The sequence below is a fragment of the Poromitra crassiceps genome (assembly GCF_964638095.1).
Source record: "Poromitra crassiceps genome assembly, chromosome: 9".
NCBI lineage: Eukaryota > Metazoa > Chordata > Actinopteri > Beryciformes > Melamphaidae > Poromitra > Poromitra crassiceps.
In genome coordinates, this window is record NC_139630.1 from 31,508,532 (window position 1) to 31,522,657 (window position 14,126).

The window sequence follows — 14,126 nt, forward strand, 5'->3', positions numbered from 1 at the left end:
TGGTAGCGGTTATCTCCGCCATCTGTCTCTCACGCTAGCAGACCCATTTATTCTGGCAACCTGTCATGGCGGCCCGGATGGCTAATGACTACCATATAGATATTTAAATATTGATGCTGCTTCCCGTTCTTTAACTGCTAACCCGCGTCCATGTGCCAATACGAACCAGATGGAACTCAAAGGGAATGCAGTAATTAAAAAGGATGTAATCTTTGCAGACAGAGACACAATTAAAGCTCAGTGGTCGGATGCTTTCAATCCTGGCCAAAACTTGCATCCTGCTTCGAGAAGTAATCACGGGGAGGAGGGGGGTGGAGTTGAAGATAAACAGTCTCTAAAAGTCTAGACACCATTCCAACAGCCAGCGCAAAAGAAACTGCTCCACTCCTCTGGACCCTGTGTGCAGCGTCCGCCTGAACTCGTCAAGAAGAACCACAGCATCATCATCTGAGACCGCAGGAGTGACCTCATCCCAGACATCTGCTGGGAGTCTTGTTTCACACGTTTCCGCATGCATCGCCTCATGCAAGTCATCTCCTATAAGGATCTAGTCTTCAGGTGCGCGCCTGAGTCTAATGTGTTTGTAGAAGAGAAACGTCTTTCTTTTTCGGGGGGGGGGCAGCGAGGTTAACAGAGGTGGAACTGCTACTTCTGTTGTCAGGGCAAAGTTCAGTCCTTGCACTAATAGTGGTTGCCTGTAAACAGTGTTGGACAGTAATGTGATTACTTACAGTACAGTTGAGGTCTGAGGTTTACATACACTTAGGTCTTTTTTCAAGTCATTACAATTATTATTTTAACGACTCCAGAGATTTCATGTTAACAAACTCTAGTTTGGCAAGTCGGTTAGGACATCTACTTTGTACATGACACAAGTTCCAACAATTGTCTGCACTTAAAATTCACTATATCACAATTCCAGTGGGTCAGAAGTTTACAGACACTAAGTTGACTGTGCCTTTAAACAGCTCGGAATATTCCAGAAAATGCCATGGCTTCAGAGGCTTCTGATAGGCTAATTGACATAATTTGAGTGAATTGGAGGTGTACCTGTAGGGGTGGGGGGTGGGGGGGGTTACGTAAAAATGAGTTTTAATGACTTCAACCTAAGTGTATATAAACTGCCAACTACTTCAACTGTCATCTAACGGATCAGTGTTAGGATTATAATTTAAATTCAGAAATTACATCACAGTTACTAATCCCATAACGCTCCGTTACTGCGTTACAACCCCCAAATCCCTGTGTGTGTGTGTGTGTGTGTGTGTGTGTGTGTGTGCGTGTGCGTGTGCGTGTGCGTGTGTGTGCGTGCGTGCGTGCGCGTGCGTGTGTGTTTTCCTCATCTGTATCTTCAGGGCATGCTGCAGCTTTATGTCGGCTGTTAACATTAGCTAAGACAAAGCAAAACAAACGCTGGAGGGTGAGGGGGAGACGCAGACTTCCAACAGCTGGAAGTTCTCTTACTTCAAACTGATCTGAGCAAAAACATGTATGTTTTGATCATCTGCTGTAAACCTCGTGTGGCAGAAAAAGTCTTTTTTCCACCGAGAAAATCACAACAAAGCATCTGATAGACAACATGGCCATGTGAAACACAAGGAGCCACTGCTAACATGGCCATGTGAAACACAAGGAGCCACTGCTGCCAACGACACACAAAGTCATAGAACTAATCACTGCAGTAACGCTTAATTTGAGAGTCCCCTAAATACTATTTTCTAACTAATATTAATCTAAATGATTACCACTGATAAATACAGTACGTATAGGTATTAGCAAGCTCTTACCATAGCCCTTGTAACTGGTTATTCCCTTTTCCTGCAACGTAGTTGAGTTGATCAGTATTTCTCTGTATTTACCTACTTATTTACCAATGGTAATTACTCAATACTATAATTGACCATATATTTACCGGGTAAATACTTGTTAATTAGGTGATTGTAAAAGGAAGCGTTAACATTACGGCTGGTGTTGAGGAATTCATAATGTGATTATTACTTTCTAAATGAGTAATAAGTAAAGAGTAATTGATCATATTTCCCGTCCCACTTAACGTGCCTGTAAAATAGCCGACCTACCGTAGGAACTTGTTTCTACTCTCATTATAAGTTGTTCTGCTAAATGCATGAAACGTAATGTACGCTGAAGTCTGATTGATGAGCTTGATGCGGTAGGAGGTGGAGAATTCAGACTTACGGTCGGCGGGGTCGAGCTTGATGCGGTAGGAGGTGGCGGCTCGGTGCGGCGCCCATTTGATGCAGAACTTGTCGTGGCCGACGTCGTAGGTCTCAATGTTGGTCACATTCAGGTAAACTGCAGAGAAGAAACAGTCTCAGGATTTGGAAGGACCATGGAAACGTCGAGTATAGACAGAAAGAAGACTATTTCCACGGTTCCAACTTCCTACATAAACATTTTTCATGGCCATCTCTTGAATTAGAGCGCAACTTCACCACTTTTTTTTTTACGTACGCGTGGTCCCCTGTCCGGCCAGCGCTCTGCTCGTTCCCCCGCTGTACTGAGCGGACACCTTGACATCGTATGTGGTGCCGGGCTGGAGGTTGTGCAGCGTGTACGAGGTCACGTCGCCCACAAACACATCCAGGGTCTGATCTGTGCCTACAAACACAAACACAAACACACACAAACACAACAAACAAACAAACAAACAAACAAACACAGCGTGAGGGGGGTTGTGCAACAGACGCTCTATAATCACCATGTCGTTGCACCACAAGACGCTCCAACACATTTCATTGGCAGCAAGCAGACATCACAGCCGCTTTGTCTCCATGTGTTCGTCTACCCAGGAAGCATCTGACGGAGCAGGAGATCGCACAATTCGACGTCAAAGCCATACGAGCTCAAGACTGTCACAACATGATATTATGGCATGATTAGAAATTCTAGGATAATCATATCCTGACGTTTCGACCGAAGCCTGCATGGTCCAAACGTTGATCTTTTAACAATAAATATAATATTTTGTGTGTGTGTGTGTGTGTGTGTGTGTTTGTTTTCAGCTCACCCTGAGGCGAGTAGACCAGTTTGTATCCGAGGACGGGTGCAGCCACGGGGTCCCAGGCCACACGGAAGCGGGTGTACCACTCATCTGACACCCGGAGGTTCCTGGGCTCCAGCAGGCCAACTGGGACCAGAGAGCAGAGACACATGTCAACAGCAGTCACACATCAGCTGTGACAACAAACAGGAGGCACATGACCCCATTTCCAGGTGAATGCCCAGCGGAATATGGCTACGCACTACACACTGCAAACTATGTCGACAGTGGGGTGAGGAATTCGTTTTGGATATACACTGCACACAATCTCCATTTAGTCTATAACTGAGTCCTAAAATGGCAATTTTCTTTCCAGTGCAGTTTGATCATGTGACTTGTCATGTGAAGAGTCATGTTGTTGACATCCGTCCAGTGATCTGCCTTATTCCCTCCACCAAGGAGGCCATGTTTTCGGTGCCGTTTGTTTGTCTGATTGTCAGCAGGATTACAGAAAAACTACTGGGCCGATTTTCATGAAACTTGGTGGAAGGGTCTAGCATGGGCCAAGGAAGAAGCCATTCACTTTTGGAGCGGATCCGGATCCGAGTCACGAACAGGCAATTAGTAGCACAAACCTTGGCGGAGGTCTGCCCCTGTCATTCTGACTGCTTTCAACAGAACCTACCTACTGTGATTTAAAAAAGTAATACTTAAGTGATAATTTGTTTTAATGTATTAGTATAATAATAATAATAATAATAATAATAATAACAATCTGTTAGTATTTTTTTGTTGTTTATTCACAAACTCGGTCAACTTATTGTTTCTGATACTTGGTCCAATGTTTTTCCTTTAATCAAGTGGCATCATATTCACACCTGTAATATTGTTTAACTATTGTCATATTAAGGATTCTTGAGACAGGTGAATTTATCTCAACTACTTCCTTCACTTGTTCAAAATAAGACTTGAGGCCAGAAAGGCAAAATAAAGACTTCAGTAGTTTAGTCACTGCTGCTCTCTCGCCTGTGTTTACGAACTTCATTATACGTAATACGCCTGTTTAGATTGGGTGTAGTTATTCCTGCATGCGCTCTGACCTCGTCTCTGGAGCGACGCCCATCCAAGCTGCCAGGCACCGTCCAGGGCACCGCGTCCCGCGCCAGGACCCAGACTCAACTATTGTTTGTATAACTAATGCTAATGCGCACCAGTCGCCCGGCTCTCCTGCTCTGCCTTCAGCGCCGCAAACTCGTCAGACTAATGCGTGTTGGCTCTGCTGATCAACGCGTGTCTACCGTATTTATTTTCCCTTCTCGTCTCGGCGGTGTTGGACCGGGCGTTGCTTTGATTCGGCCGGGAGGGCTGGGAGCTGCCGATTGTTTTAACCCAGCGTTGTTGGGTCGTTGGCGGCAGGGTGCTGAGTGAGGTCGTCGCGCAACCGGAAGTTCACAGGTTCAACCCCCCGCAACAGCCACTGTGACGTGCCGACCGCAGTGACCGCTCTGGTGAGAAGTGGACTGCCTCTGCGGAGGATCAAGAAACTCATTTCCAGTCACACCGTTTGATGACTGGTGCAAAGTGGTGATTTTATCATTTCAAGTTGTGTCATTTGATATATAATCAGAGGAAGCCAAGAGACTTTAAATTATATTCCAGCTAGAAAAAGAAAACAAATAGAGAAAAATCTGAAAAAATAAAAAATAATAAACGTGTATAGTAGAAATATTTAGTTTTCCTATCCCATAAATAGTCTTGTGACTCCCCAAAATTATGTTGTGACCCCATGGGAAGCCTACAGGTTGAGAACCACTGCTATAAAGTAGGGTATTTTAATTTTTTTTTTATTTTAGATTTTTATTCATTTATTTATTTATTTTAAGTAGGACTTAAAAGAGCCACAACTGGTTCTGTTTTCCTCTTTATTTTATTCTTTTCTTTTATTGGGTAATGATTGGTTTTATGGACACACTGTTTCTGTAAGGTACTGTTCTATGGATAGAAGTGATGAGTTGATGTGGGGGCCCGGGATGGCGGCTGAGGGAAGAGATGAAGATGTGCATGCGTTGGTGTGTGTGTCTGTGGAGGTGTGTGGAGGTGAGGGATGGCATGCAGGTTGGTTAGCTGGGAGAGTGGATGTTGAGAGAGTGGAGTATGGATTTAATCCGTGGTTACATTACCTGTGAGTCTCTAGATTTAACCTGTAGTTACATTACCCGTGAGTCTCTAGATTTAACCTGTAGTTACTGTACATTACCTGTGAGTCTCTAGATTTAACCTGTAGTTACATTACCTGTGAGTCTCTAGATTTAACCTGTAGTTACATTACCTGTGAGTCTCTAGATTTAACCTGTGGTTACATTACCTGTGAGTCTCTAGATTTAACCTGTAGTTACTGTACATTACCTGTGAGTCTCTAGATTTAACCTGTAGTTACTGTACATTACCTGTGAGTCTCTAGATTTAACCTGTAGTTACATTACCTGTGAGTCTCTAGATTTAACCTGTAGTTACATTACCTGTGAGTCTCTAGATTTAACCTGTAGTTACATTAACTGTGAGTCTCTAGATTTAACCTGTAGTTACATTAACTGTGAGTCTCTAGATTTAACCTGTAGTTACATTACCTGTGAGTCTCTAGATTTAACCTGTAGTTACATTACCTGTGAGTCTCTAGATTTAACCTGTAGTTACATTACCTGTGAGTCTCTAGATTTAACCTGTAGTTACATTACCTGTGAGTCTCTAGATTTAACCTGTAGTTACATTACCTGTGAGTCTCTAGATTTAACCTGTAGTTACTGTACATTACCTGTGAGTCTCTAGATTTAACCTGTAGTTACTGTACATTACCTGTGAGTCTCTAGATTTAACCTGTAGTTACTGTACATTACCTGTGAGTCTCTAGATTTAACCTGTAGTTACTGTACATTACCTGTGAGTCTCTAGATTTAACCTGTAGTTACTGTACATTACCTGTGAGTCTCTAGATTTAACCTGTAGTTACATTACCTGTGAGTCTCTAGATTTAACCTGTAGTTACATTACCTGTGAGTCTCTAGATTTAACCTGTAGTTACATTACCTGTGAGTCTCTAGATTTAACCTGCAGTTACATTACCTGTGAGTCTCTAGATTTAACCTGTAGTTACATTACCTGTGAGTCTCTAGATTTAACCTGTAGTTACATTATCTGTGAGTCTCTAGATTTAACCTGTAGTTACATTAACTGTGAGTCTCTAGATTTAACCTGTAGTTACATTACCTGTGAGTCTCTAGATTTAACCTGTAGTTACATTACCTGTGAGTCTCTAGATTTAACCTGTAGTTACATTAACTGTGAGTCTCTAGATTTAACCTGTAGTTACATTAACTGTGAGTCTCTAGATTCAACCTGTAGTTACATTAACTGTGAGTCTCTAGATTTAACCTGTAGTTACATTACCTGTGAGTCTCTAGATTTGACCTGTAGTTACATTACCTGTGAGTCTCTAGATTTAACCTGTAGTTACATTAACTGTGAGTCTCTAGATTTAACCTGTAGTTACATTACCTGTGAGTCTCTAGATTTAACCTGTAGTTACATTACCTGTGAGTCTCTAGATTTAACCTGTAGTTACATTACCTGTGAGTCTCTAGATTTAACCTGTAGTTACATTATCTGTGAGTCTCTAGATTTAACCTGTAGTTACATTAACTGTGAGTCTCTAGATTTAACCTGTAGTTACATTACCTGTGAGTCTCTAGATTTAACCTGTAGTTACATTACCTGTGAGTCTCTAGATTTAATCTGTAGTTACATTACCTGTGAGTCTCTAAATTTAATCCGTGGTTACATTACTGTACCTGTGACTCTCTAGATTTAACCTGTAGTTACATTAACTGTGAGTCTCTAGATTTAATCTGTAGTTACATTAACTGTGAGTCTCTAGATTTAACCTGTAGTTACATTACCTGTGAGTCTCTAGATTTAACCTGTAGTTACATTACCTGTGAGTCTCTAGATTTAACCTGTAGTTACATTACCTGTGAGTCTCTAGATTTAACCTGTAGTTACATTACCTGTGAGTCTCTAGATTTAACCTGTAGTTACATTATCTGTGAGTCTCTAGATTTCATCCGTGGTTACATTACCTGTGCGTCCCTTCCCGTTCAGACTGCCTCCTGGCCCCTCAGCGTAGATGGCCTCCACTGTGATGTTGTATGGCGTGTCAGGCAGCAGGTTCTGCAGCCTGGCGTTGTTTCTGTTCCCAGGAACCACAGTCTGCACAGGGGTCAAAACACCACAGAGTAAGAGAGGTACAGAGGTACAGGTCTGTGGTCAATACAGGTCAGAATTACCCCTGTATATATAAACAATATTTTGAACATTACCATGAAAACAGAACTTAAAAAGATAAAATAAAAAAAATCTTGCCCTAATAACATCTGATATTGGTATTTCTGTATCATGACTGCGATCCTAATAATCTGGAGACAAGATTATCCCAGCTGTTGTCAGGGAGATATTCTATTTATATTATACTATTATTATATTTATGTAGATGGCATCAATTCTTAGCCTGGTAAACCAGCCAGTCACGTGACCTCACATTTCATTTCGTTCTGCGGGACCGTCGGGCCTCAAGCCCTGGGAGAGCTTTAAGCAGAAACTGCAAAGCGGACGAGCCAATCATCGACTGCGCTCAGTGCCCTGTGATTGACAGCGCAAGTTGGCCAATCAGGAACGCCACCAGCACTGCACTAACAAAACAATAATGCCGCCTCCTGGCCTGTCCGCCTCGAGGAGTAATGTCAACCTTTGTCGAGTTTAAACAGCCATAAAGTGCAGTTATTGCAGAAATAGACTCAATAACAACAATTAAACAAGTACAGGAGTATGTAACAGCGTTTCTCGGCGGAAAATATGTTTTTGAGTGGATTTGGGTTTGAATGGATCCAATGCTGATTGGCTGAAGGAGTTGTCTGTCAAGGCAAGTACACCCGCCCAACCTCCGCCCACTGCAAACACTGTTGTGAAGGCTTCAGGCCAGACGGGAACGAAGAACAAAATGAAATGTGAGTTCACGTGACCGGCTGCTTTACCAGGCTAATCAATTCTGACACTAAATGCAAAAATAATATCAAAATAACCACAAATATCAGAATTTAAATGTGCATGATCACACTGCAAGAGCAATTTGCAGATTTGTTGTGCCTCATTTTGCTTGAGAGTTGCTTGAGAGTTGCTTGATCTGAGAGCGCAGAATTTTCATCTTATTCATTAATTTCCACAAGGGGATCAATAAAGTGCAATATTGTCTTTATGTTAACTTAATGCATTTTTGCAAATCAAGTTGTGGTGCATCCAGACTAATCCATCAAGCCTGGTACCCCTGCATCCTAAAACACATGCAGCGTTCTCCGATCCGATCTGAGGTTCTAGGATGGAGAACCCTCTCCCTTGCTTCCTGTCTCGCTCGTGCCGCCGAAGCGTTTGGCAGCGATAACGGCAGGCATTTTGAATGGTCCAACCTGAGATCTTCTATGCACTACAAGAAGAAGTATTAGTGCATTGGGAATAAAGTCAATAAATATGACATGACAGGCGCAAAGAGGCCTTACGCACAATTTCCACTCAGTGCACGCCATTAATTGTGAGAAGATCTTGTTGACGCAGGTGCGCTCTCGCTCGTCTGCGCAGACCCTCAGTGAGTCCGGCCCATTAAACTGAATCCTCCATTCCTTTTGCACGCTAATCTCAAATCATTTAATTTTCCCTCCAAACTTCAAAGGAATCATTTCTCTGAAGTTGCGAAGCAGAAATTTTGAATTTAGATCGCTTTCTACTTGGCTTCAGAAAACACAAAAATACAGTCACTGCTGCGGAAGTCGCGTTCTACTGACGCAACATTTACTCCAAAGGGGTTTCGGTCACAGATGCAAAATAGTAATTACTGGATGTATTTATAAATTGCTGCAGGTTCCCCAGTCATTCCCGGTCCCGAGAAATCCTTTCATAGCCGTCCCCTCGGTGCAGTTAGCTGACTCATAGACAACAGGTGCCTCTCTCTAACAAGGCGAGGGGGAGCGCAGCTGGCCTGTCACAGTCGAGCACTGCAGTTCCTATTCATTATTTAGGACTATTAATAATGTTATTATGGTCTAAATGATGGTGTTTGCCTAACTGAGCCTGTAATTAGTATCACTAATCACTGATTTATAACCTGAGCGAGCCAAGGAGATTCTGAAATGTGACTTCACCACATTCCTCACCGGTAACATCACAGCGCAAGGGAACGGCGAGGTTATTCCCAGAAGGGTATCGAGATTGTCAATCATCTCGTAAGTGTGAATGGCCATTTTGTCTCCATTTTATCTCTAAATGATGGTTACGTTTTAAAAACGTTAAAAACAAAATTCACACACTCAGTGACACTATTGATTTGAAGCAAGTAAAGAAAAATGGCCAGTGATGTGAGATTTTCACATGATCATGACATCATCAGACTTATTTTAAGAAAATATTTTCACCTCATTGTCAATAAGATTTTAAGAGTGAATACAAGCTGGTGTAAAAAATCAACAAAAGATGACATTTTAGCAGTGTACTACTCACAAACTCAGTGATGGGGTCCCCGGTCATGGGAGCGTAGCCGATCCTGTACTGCCGGACCGGCCCCTCGGCGTGGTCCCAACCGATGGTCAGGGTGTTGGTGGTGGCATCGAACACGCGCATGTTCCTGGGCCCGCCACGCGGCACTGCAACACCAAGCATGTCCATCAACCCAATGATACACTGAAAAACATCTCAATTTTAACAAGCCATTTAGTCAATTATTGAGTCCTAAAATCAAAATTTTCTTAGAATAAGTGTAAAAATCTGCCAGTGGTGTCAGATAATCTCACTTGTTTCTATTGTAAATCAACTTGTTTAAAGAATTCAGTAGAATCAAGTCATTTTCTTGACACCAGTGCAGTGCAGACTGCAAAAAGAATGTCTACCGTAAGAAGTTATTGAATCTGAAAATCATGTTTCTTATTTAAAACAAGTGTCAAAATCAGTCAGTGGTGTGACATTAAATTGATGTTTAGTGCCCCTGTCACCTAAAAATGATTGTGTTCCCGCTACCATTAACTATTAGCAGCACAGCCTCAACTGGAAACATAAGTTAGACCCCAACTGTGACAGATATAAGAGGACGAAACTAGACTGATTCCCTCAAGCACCACAGCTGCTTAAGATTAGGACGGAAACACTGCAAGTAGTTTCACTTGTTTTCAACCATTTCATTGAATGAAGTGCAGGGTTTGTAGTGTAGAGTGAACCACTTCAACTCACTTAGCCTCTTAGCAGATGTTTTATGCTAACATTCATACAGTAGTAGGCCTATACATCAAGTGTCAGAGTGTAGAGTAGCATCAAACTGATGTAAGCTGTATGAAGGTATGTCTCCTAAGGAAAAAGCTCCGTCATGCTTTTTTGAAAATACTATTTATTTTGCTCATATTAGTGGTGATCTGGATGAACATAGTTTACCCGCCTTTGAAATGACATCACTGATTAAGTGCCATTATTTGGAAACAATAACAATATGTTTTATTTGCAGATGGCGTCACTTGTTTACAGACACAATTGTTGAAACAAGTGAAACCGTAAACAAGACTTTGTGATTGAATACCGCAACTGACCACTACACTACAAACAAACTACAAGTTATCCAGTGATTTTTAGCTTGACCTATCAAACTTATCTCATGATACTTTTAGTCACATTACCTCACTGCACTGGCAGATAATCTGCTGGTTTCAGTAAATTTATCACAATTTATGCCAATAACTTAAGGTATCCTTTATTATCCATGTGGAGAAATTCATCCTCTGCATTTGATCAATCCTCTACTAGGAACCTTCCTAGAACTAGGAGCAGTGGGCAGCCACTGTGCAGCACCCGGGGACCAACTCCAGCTCTTTCCAAGTGCCTTGGACAGGCGCACTGACAGGAGTATTAACCCTAACATACTGTACATGTCTTTGATGGTGGGAGGAAAGCGGAGCACCCGGAGGAAACCCACACAAATACGGGGAGAACATGCAAACTCCACACAGAAAGGACCTGGGACGGACCGGGGGTTCGAACCCGGGACCTTTTTGTTGTGAGGCCACAGTGCCAACCGCTGAGTCCAATACGACTCATTTCAGATCAGCATAAAACAATGAAGAAAATCTTGAAGTAAGAAAAATTCTCCAAGACAATTTCACTTTTACCAAGAAAATGTCCTGAAACAAGTTACATTCTCCTGGGAACTGGTCAAATTATCTGCCAATTTCACTAAGCTAAGTCTGATGAGTCTGAATACAAGACAGAATAACTTGTCTGTCAAGTTTTTGCAGTGAACCGTGTTGAACGGCAGATGAAATCACAGGATGGCTATATCTGCAGTGTATACAGGGTGCACTCATGCACGCATGCTGTCTGACTCAATGTACGTGTAAACATGGTGAGTCAGTGAGTCAGTGGACTGATTGTACGCCGTGTCTTACGTGTTTTGCCGTTGCCCTTCACCTCGGCACCCTCTCCGTCGGCGTACAGAGCGGTCACGCTGACCGAGTAGGGCGTGTCCGGCACCAGGTTGTCCAGGAAGGCGTTGGTAAGAGTTCCCGGAACCAGGACCTGATTCGGGAAGAAGGAGCCAAGAGGTCAGATTATGGCCTATTCAACTGACACATGACACACACAAATCTGGCAGCGCTAATGTACATAATGAGCTCACTGCTCATCCCCACTTGCAGTTATCTCCCAGGCACGCCGCTGCCAAAATCGGGGCTGAAATGCTAACAAAGGCCCTGGAGGTTAGATGCCAAACAAATCAATCATTCAGCGAGTCGACCGGTCGATAAACAGTTAGTGCTAGGAAGCGTCTGCTGAGCGAGGGGACGTCAGCGCCGCGGTGCCAGGGGTCTTCAGGGGGAGCAGGTTTTCGGCACGTAGCGAGCGCGGCGCCGTGCGTTTCTAACAACAACAGATGACTGCAGACCTGCTCTTATCGCCGCCCCCCCCCCCCCCCCCCCCCCCCCCCGGGATTATCACGGCATCCGTCCGTCCGCCCGCCCCGCGGCCGCGGGGTCGGCTCCGTTACGTCATGGGAAGTAACATCTGCCGGCCGGGTGAACTTCAGTCCAGCCTCGTCTCATCTGCGGCTTTGTGATGTTCTGATTGAGGCGAATGTGTCGTAGTTGAAAGAGCCTGCCGGACGCAAAGCTTCTGGTACATTGCAACATAACAAAAAGGTTCTCTAGAAGTTTGAGATCCTCACATCTGGAAGAACATATTTTTCACCTGCTGGCTGGGGTCAAATCCCACCAGTCCACGCTATAATGAGGGCAATTGAAGGTCCTCTGTCCTGATTGACTGATTGACGATGAATCACTTCAGATTAGATTTTTAGGTCTACAAACATTTCTCTCAGCTGCTCTGGAGCCAGGAATAATCTGATTGGTTGAGCGGTGTTGGCGGAGCTAGTGTCCTCTAGTAAGAGAGTGGCGTCAGCGGAGGACCAAAATGCGAGACTCATTAGCCAATGAACAGCCAGCAATGGGTCTCGCGCTACTTTTGCATGCTAAAATAAAGCTGATAATGTACAATTCGATTCAAGGGATGAAAAACCCTTTCAAAGTACAACACAAGCTGTCTATTTTGCTGCAACTCGACAGTGCTGCTTTTTTTACTCAAGAGTTCCACTTTCTACTTCCTGGAAAAAAACTGGTCCATTGGAGTGAATGGAGATGTCAGAACTCTTCTATTATATGGCTCTGGGCGGAGCCAAAGGGATGACGCTCAGTGAAAAAGACAAGAGGTAAGAGAGGAGGAGGACGCTAACATTATGAAGCCTATGTGCTCTACTACTGCTAACTGAAACTATACAATCTATCCATACTCAATTATATAAGTTAGTTAGCTAGTTAGCTGCTGACTTTCAAAATAAAGAACAATGAGCAAAAGTCATTGGCAATTAGTGTTTTTTTTTTAACATTTTGAGCAGATCTTTCTCTGCAATTCAAGGTTACCAGTTAGCTAACTTGCGCTCGGAAAACTGTGGTTGTTTGGCTCCGCCCACTGAGATTTAACTCAACCAATGAGATTATCTCTGCCTCCACCAAATATTCGCCGAAGTAAAACTCCAATCACAGACTGCCTCTGTTAAAACAGGTGAGCGTGAGTATGACGATGCTTATGATTGGCTCAGTTGTCTGGCGGCCATACTCTGTAGCTGTGACGTCAAACTATTGAAGATCAGCATCAAACACACAGTGTTGATGGATATTGTATTTCTCAGGCTCTTGCCGCCCCGTGTGTGTGTGTGTGTGTGTGTGTGTGTGTGTGTGTGTGTGTGTGTGTGTGTGTGTGTGTGTGTGTGTGTGTGTGTGTGTGTGTGTGTGTGCTCGCTCTGTGGACCCTTTGTTCCTGTTACAAATCAAACAAAGTGAATGGAAATAAAATAGTCACAGCAACAGTGAGAATAGTTAAAGGAAATGGTGACTAGAGGGGACAATAAACTGTGCAATGTTTTTAAGATTCACAGCATCATCAAAGAAGATCCTAATCATTAAAACAGGCTCGTTAGATTACAGCCTCATGGCCTCCAAACTTCAAACATTGGAAGTTGCACTGATGTCAGTCACAGATGTGTGCAGTGTGCACATTTTCCAAACTACACTCATAGAGTTGGACTTTAACTAAGCCGCTCTCTTTCTCTGTGATCCAGCCATTTGCAGCCGTCCATGAGATCAATGCTGATGGAGAGATACATAAAGCCGACAAGTCATGATTTCCATATTTAAGTGCATTAACATGATTGCTGCTGTGCAAACATCTGTGCAACATCTACATACATTTAGTGGACCAGATATTAGGAGCAACCAGAGGGGACCACCACCTGCTCTTCCCACGAAATAGCCTGACCCGGTGAAAGCTGTGACCCCCATATTGATTTCACCAGACAGGCGATGGAGATGATGACATATTTGTAAGCTTTTAGAGAAGGGATTGGACGCAAATTGGTGCAACTCAATACTAGGATTATGTGGTAATATTTTTCACACATTGTACAGACAGTGCAAAGAGAATTGCAATATGCACACTGTAA

General features: G+C 43.2%; 1 protein-coding gene across 1 annotated transcript in view; it reads right to left on the reverse strand.

Annotated features, from left to right (window-relative positions):
• Positions 1–14,126, reverse strand: part of col12a1b (collagen, type XII, alpha 1b) — a gene marked incomplete at its 5' end in the record, with an annotated part of 199,768 nt that overhangs the window by 58,084 nt on the left and 127,558 nt on the right. Inside the window, 6 exons of the mRNA XM_083643682.1 lie at positions 2,197–2,313; positions 2,473–2,619; positions 3,029–3,148; positions 7,135–7,264; positions 9,599–9,741; positions 11,524–11,653. Of these exons, the coding sequence (XP_083499808.1) occupies positions 2,197–2,313; positions 2,473–2,619; positions 3,029–3,148; positions 7,135–7,264; positions 9,599–9,741; positions 11,524–11,653 (787 nt within the window). The remainder of the gene's footprint in view (positions 1–2,196; positions 2,314–2,472; positions 2,620–3,028; positions 3,149–7,134; positions 7,265–9,598; positions 9,742–11,523; positions 11,654–14,126) is intronic.